Consider the following 6895-nt stretch of genomic DNA (forward strand, 5'->3'; position numbering starts at 1 on the left):
TACACTCATGGCACTGCTGGGATTGGTACGTTGTGGCTGCAGTGCACAAAAAGACGTAAAACGTATAGACCCTGTAACAAATACTACATTTGGATTGTGTCTATAGCCTCTTATGAGAGTTTGTTAGATAAATAGTGTACACTTTCCTAGGGTGTAAAGGAATATCTAATTAAAACCCTAGAAATAATGTGCTTGATTTTGGTTCTCTTGATTCTATGGCTGATGTATAACTTGTAGTAATTATTATTGCAGATCAGAAATGTAAGAAAAGGAACCTTTGGTCTCACGAAGATTTTTGCTGTGAGCACTGTTGCCAACAGCTTGAAACAAAGGAGAGAGAATGCCAGGATCTAAAAAGAAAACTGGAGAAAACCTGCAGGCACCTCCAGCTTGCAGTAAGAGAACACAAAGCTAAAGTAGAGCAAATCCGAGGTTAGTATCTCTACTCACCTACATAGAATTCTGAATAGTTTCATTTCCTGCTGGTTGTATGAATCTGTCCTTCACCTTTGAGCTGTCGAGTGCAGCCACTGTAATGGTACATGTCTAAATAACTCTCGGCCCTAATAAATTCACTTTCTAATAGTAATCATTCATCACAGAACTTTCTTCTGAACCTTTATATCCTGGGGACTAGCACAGAGATCCGTGTTTCGATTCATTCTGTGATCTCTGAATGGGACTGTTCTAGGAAAATTTACTGACAATGGATGTTCCTCGGGCACTTGTCCACCTGGATCCCACTATAAGCGTGTATGCTGTGTGTTCACGAGCCTGTAACCTTTTAGCCAGCAGCGTCCACTGTGGCTGCATGTGTGCTCTGCAGGGTATAAAGAGTTGAGCGGTCCCAACCGCCACACAGTTCCTTCTCACAACCTGTGGTAGCGAGTCAGACCCCACTATTCTCCTTTGCTGTAGTCCTTAGATTGTTTTAGAGTTAATAGCTTAGTTTTAGTCTTAGTGTAGTTTTAATAAGGTTTAAAGGGACAGTGACTTAATAATTAAAAAGGAGGGAAAATCCACACAACTCTTTTTCCCTTTCTTTTTAGAAGCTACTGAGGAGTAGGTCCCAATGGCAGAGGACCAGCTTTAGAATCTTCACTGCTTTAGGAACAGTTATGCCTGCCCAAATGCACATAGAAAATGTCTGCTTTGTTTAGGGGAGTCTCTTTCCCCTAGCAAGTATGCCATTCGGAACTCTTTTTCTAAGTGCACACAAACAGCTCATGATACTCAAGGTAGGAAGGAGCAAAAATCTCTGGATGGAGCTTGGATCAGTTGCCTTCTCTAAAAGTCATCGCCCCTCTGGCTTACCTAAACCAGCTCCTTTGAAAATTGCATTGGCACATGAAACTTCAAAGACTGTAGAATCATGTTCTTCTGCTGTGCACTTTATCCTCTATCTTTGGTGATAGATATTGCTTCCTTAGCACCATTGGCATCAGTGCCATATACTACAGGTTCATTTGGTACCTCATTCTGATAAGACTTCTGCTGAGACTCCTCCATTGGTACCATCAGTCATAATACCATTGATATTGCTACTGCTTGCTATGTCCTCCAAGGCTGCTTTCACATCTCCTGCAGATCCTACCATCACGCTGGAACTGGAGTCCCCTTTGCTTGATCTGTCTCTTTATCTCTGGTATCTAAGTCTCTGCTGGTACCAGAGCCCAGGGTGCCAAAGATGGACCAATGAGAGATGCTCTAATGGAAGAAAACAGTGAAATGAAGATGAAACTCAAAGATACTACTCCATTGTGGCAGCTTCTAGATCAGATGCTCAGCTTGGCATCATTGTCGTACAGTCGTGATTTAGGCAGAACTGCTTTATCCTCCTTTATACCCTTGTTGTGAGGAGTTTGAGGTTGAACAAGGTACATGCACATCCCCCCTGGACACTGCTAGCTAAAAGATCCGGACTCGTGGCCACGCTTACAGTGGAATCCCTATGGACAAGAGCATCTCTAAACTTGTTGATGTAAGATAAGTAAACAGTTTTTCAACATGCTTCACTTGACCCCTCCTCTCCACCTAGTGTCACAGTTGTTGCATTAAGCTTTTTTTTTAATAGAAAAGCATGCTAGATGTTTTGTCACAATGAATGTTTATACTCAGTCCTGTCTACCCCAGCAAGACAACCACTTCCATCACTACTGTAAGAGGCATGCCCACTCACTGCATATCTTGCTCACAGAGCCCGTGATTCCTGTGCATTTAGCTTGTGCCATTGCAGGTTTTATGGGCCTGGCCCACTAAAACATTTAACTACACTAGCCAATGTGCACTGATTGAGTCAGAGGTGAAGATTAGGATCTGTGGACCCCCAATATATTCAGTGTGCAAACTCTGACAGTGTTTAAATGACTTAGTATACAGTCAGATTAGACATACACAGCGAATCCCATCTTTCTTTGGAATGTCAGCTGGTGGTTGTTAAAAATACCATGGTGCATGTATGCAGTGTAAAATATGTGAAATGTTCTTTTCCTTCTCCCATCCCAGAGAAGTCTCAACTTTTGCACTATAAATAACCTTTCTTCCTCCGCAACTTTTTCCTTCTAACATCCCTGCGCTTGTGCCTGTGGCTAAGAGTAAAAATTACGTACAAAAACCTGTCTACACCACCACTGAGTTCATCATACTGCTTTTATATTCAGACTTCAAATGACATATGGTCTAGTTAGTTCCTAACTATGTCATTTTGATGGCATGGCGTGTTGTAGCTGCCTTTGAAACACTGGCCACTTATCACAGAGGCAGTAATTTTACATAACCTATGAAGATGTTTAAATGGATTAAAAACATAAAGATCAATTAACTGTCTTGTTTTTTGTAGAAAATGAGAGAGTCCTAGAGGCTCTAATGGAAGAAAACTGTGAGATGAAGATGAAATTCAAAGATCTGAAAACATACAACACACCACCCAGGTATTTTTAAAAAGCCTGAACAAACTGGCTTCCACAGAAGTCATCCTACCTGTCTTGTAGTTACAAAGTACTGCATGTTTTGTGTGCTTTCAGGTCATTGTCGGAAGGGGCTATTTCAAAACCTTGTACCTCCTGTGATGGTATAAAAGGCTTGGAAGAAATGCGCTCACAGTACATTAAAGCTGTGGGCAAAATTAAGGGTAAGTGCTAACGAGAGTAAGTTCACACACACAACTGCAAATCACACTCTCGTCAGCCGGTTCATGCAAGAATCCAAACCAGTGTCAGATTTCTGACAGTCTGCTGAGGAGTGAAATTTGCTGCCTAGTGAAATATTTCATTGGAGTTATTTGTTTCTTTTCACCTTTCCCTTCCCAAATAACACAAAAATATGTATAACGTATGAAAGACATCTATGTTCTCTCCTTGCACCGAAGTCTCTCTTAAGATCACACTCTCATACCTCACATTGTGTGCTCTCCTGGCACATATTAGTTTTTTTAGTAGAGAGAATGCAAGAAGTTGAATTATCATTTAATCCTATAAAAACTCGTTGCAACAAGTATGGGCCTGATGTTGCCAGCCTTACTTACTTTGTAATACATGATTACATGGCAATGAGGCTACTCTTCTAGTACAATACTACTCAACATGAGGGAGGCTGGCAGAATCTAGCCCCGTACAAATTGTTTTAAGCTGTTATCATAAACGGCAAGGGCTGCTTTGTGTCGTTGAATAACTGGGCTCTATTGTTTCTTCTGCACTATAATTTTCAGCAAATGACAGCCTTCCCCACCAAAGAATTTGTCCTCGGGGACATTTAATTGTCCCTTGTTTTCTATCACCACATTCCAGGCCCTGTGTTTTAACCACGTTCTATTTGGCTGAAGAGGACTAGATCAAATGCCATTCCTTATTTGACTGCAGTGGTTACTGTTGAGTGCCACGCTGCCATTGCAACACTTCTACCCTCAATCTTCCTACCCCGTGGCCAAGTTGTCTCAAATCCTTTTTTCCTTTTGACACTCCATACTAATGAAATTACATTTATGTAGGTGATATGCTTCGTTATATCCATGAAAGCAAAGAGAGAGCAGCTGAAATGATTAAAGCAGAGGTTTTAAGGGAACGTCAAGAGACTGCCCGGAAAATGCGCAAATACTACTTGATTTGTCTTCAGCAGCTTCTAAATGATGATGGGAAACACGAAGGGTGAGTCCCAAACAGATACATTTGAAATTATTGTATAGCACATATACTTGAAGAAAATAGAAATATATAAGAATATAGAAAGTAATATATTAAGCTCCCAATTAGTTGCCGATTGTTTGTTTACTCTGAGGTTGTGCTGGTCTGCAAGCCCAGCTGGGTCTGCTTTAAACTCCATCAAATACATACTTTGGTGTGGGTCCTTCAATCCAACTGGCATCCTCTTCAGTGACTGAGACTAGCTGAGCAGCCTTTCTTAATACCTTCTCAACAAGTACCCTTGATTCTCCAGAAAGTTTCCGTCAAGTAAACAGGTGAACAGGAAAACCTCATGTTGTGACTTCACAGCAATTGTGCAGCTTTACAAAATTAAATCAGGCTTTAAATGTGATCTGTAAAAGGAGGGAGAATGAGCTTGTACCTTTTCTTGCTTTCTTGAAGTATTAAAAAGGTTGTGGAATGTTTAAACAAAAACCAAAAATGGAAAAAAATTAAACAAAATTTCTCCCTTTGGCTTTTCTGGAGCACTTGTCTGAGAGGGTCTCAGATACTGTTACTTTTCTCAGGTTTAATTGAAGGAACAGGGTAATTTGAATTTCTAACACTTTTTTTTTTCTCTGGAATGTTTGTGTGGCAACTTAGGTAAATAGGAAACGCTAGTTAGCATCATAACTTACTGATTTTAAATATTCTGGGGTTCTCAACAGGGCTGAAAAGAAAATAATGAATGCTGCTAGCAAGCTTGCTACAATGGCAAAAGTGCTTGAAACGCCTGTTCGGAGCACACCCCAGAACAAAAATGCCCACTCAAGTAAGTTTGGAGTGGCGGGTTGTTTCCCTTCCTTCCCCTTCTTATTGCTTTAATCCATTTAGTAGTGAAAATGCAGGTAGACAGTGGGAGGAAATTTTTTGTTTGCTTTGCCATCATTTACATAGGCAGTAACTTAAAGACATGAACCGCTTGATTTAACAGCACTAGTATTGACAACTTTTTATATAAACTGACTTTTTCCCAACATTTAATGCTTCCTTAAATTAATCTTTTTTTTTTCTTTCTTTCTCCCCTGCTTCTCTTAGTCCTGCTACTAAATTCTGAACTGCCAACTGGAGTTGAGCAATCAAAAAGAAATCACATTCATCAAACTAGGCCAGCCCATATGGAAAGCAAATCATGTGGCGAAAGTATTGCCAAAAAAGCCAGTGAGCAAGTTGTTCAGAAACGTGTACCTTTTAACTTAAGACAGCAGCTTGATGCAGTAGAGGCTGAAACACAGGCTGGGCTTCATGAAACAGGGTCTTCAAATATCCAAAGTAGCAGGAGCACTTCTAAACAGCCAGCTGATAATTCAAGAGACACTATGTTAGAATTTTGTCCTGCTGAAGATGGAGGAAGGCTTAGAAATGGCTATGTCTCAAATACAGACACAGGTCTGACAAATCCTGCTAGCACTACAGCACTTCAAAAGACATCCTCGTGTGTTCCTCAGGTGAAGTTTGGAAACACACATACACCCAGCCCTATAAATAGCCTTTCTGACTCTGGGCCAGCTCATGTAATGTTTGAGAACCAGACTCAAAGACCAGTCTTAAACGAATTTAAATGTAACCAGCCAAATAGATATGGGGAGGCAACATCTGAGAGAACTCAGGGGTTTGATATTCAAGAAACTCCAGTAAGGGATGACGGAAGCTCTGCTGACTGGAGTTCAGTTAGTGGGAGTCTTCATTTCGATAGTGGTGACATGCCCTTCTTGTATCCTGTGCAAAAAGCGAGTTCTAATACAGAAGAACAACATATGGCCAGTGAACAGTTTCCTATGACCAACTTGTTTCCTAATGCAGATGAAAATGTTGGTACATTTTGTAGGCAATTTACCAGCAAAGCCAAGATTCTTGGTGCAAAAAGTGAAGCCATACTTTACAGTAAAGAGCAACTGAACGTAAACCCAGGACACAATTCGTACAAGAACTCTGTGAAATCACATTCTGATGTCTCACAACAACGCAATGCAACCCCATATTCGAGTATAGGAAAAGGCTACAACCAACATTCAAGGAAACTGATACTGGATGCCAAATCTTTTCAGCAAGATAGTGGATTTGATAGCCCACTTCCTAACTTGGATTAACATCAATAATTCTTCAAACATTAGTTTAGAAGAAACTAACTATTTCAATGCAAACTTGGGACGTGTGGAAAATCTATTCTAGAAACTTGTGGGTTTTATCCATTTTGTGATCTCTCAATGTTGTGACTTGAGACTGTTACATGAAAAAACAATCACATAAAATTACTTGAAATATCGATGTAGGTTTTTGTTTACCTTGGTCATCTGGCTTTCACAGTTGTGTACAGTATTTTATATAAGTGTTTGTGTGTATTGTTTTATTTAAACAATCTATTTTTGTACTTCAAGATTAGTTTGCAGTGCAATGTTACATTTTTATTTATATATAAATAAAACTACTTTCAATTGTGGTCCCTTTTAAAATCAGTATAAAAGTTTAGTGTGCATTAGAGATGTTTTTTAGAATCTGTTTGAATTGCTCAGGCATTTCATTCCTATAAATGATTAAATGCCAGTGTATATTTAAGTTATAAGCATAAACATTTACATATGTTTTTATAAAATGATTCTCAGTCTTTTATACACTGAATCAAACTCGAGGCATGTGCCTTCTCTTTGAACATATGTACAGTGAAAGCTGGTTCACGTCTCACTGGGAAAAAGATCTTAGCTTTGTTTTCAGTAAAG

The 6895-nt window shown here is 39.7% G+C and overlaps 1 protein-coding gene across 4 annotated transcripts in view; it reads left to right on the plus strand.

Annotated features, from left to right (window-relative positions):
* CEP152 (centrosomal protein 152) overlaps positions 1–6619 on the plus strand; it is a 48429-nt gene extending 41810 nt beyond the window's left edge. For 3 of the 4 annotated variants that reach the window (XM_044979896.1, XM_044979898.1, XM_044979897.1), the window contains 6 exons: positions 253–432; positions 2840–2930; positions 3024–3130; positions 3986–4142; positions 4847–4950; positions 5217–6618. In XM_044979896.1, coding sequence (XP_044835831.1) covers positions 253–432; positions 2840–2930; positions 3024–3130; positions 3986–4142; positions 4847–4950; positions 5217–6268 — 1691 coding nt within the window. In that variant the 3' untranslated portion in view covers positions 6269–6618. Of the gene's footprint in view, positions 1–252; positions 433–2839; positions 2931–3023; positions 3131–3985; positions 4143–4846; positions 4951–5216 lie in introns of all 4 variants that reach the window. The other variant, XM_044979895.1, reaches the window with a different exon arrangement.
* Positions 6620–6895: the final 276 nt, after the last annotated feature.

Source organism: Mauremys mutica, chromosome 11 (assembly GCF_020497125.1).
Source record: "Mauremys mutica isolate MM-2020 ecotype Southern chromosome 11, ASM2049712v1, whole genome shotgun sequence".
Lineage (NCBI taxonomy): Eukaryota > Metazoa > Chordata > Testudines > Geoemydidae > Mauremys > Mauremys mutica.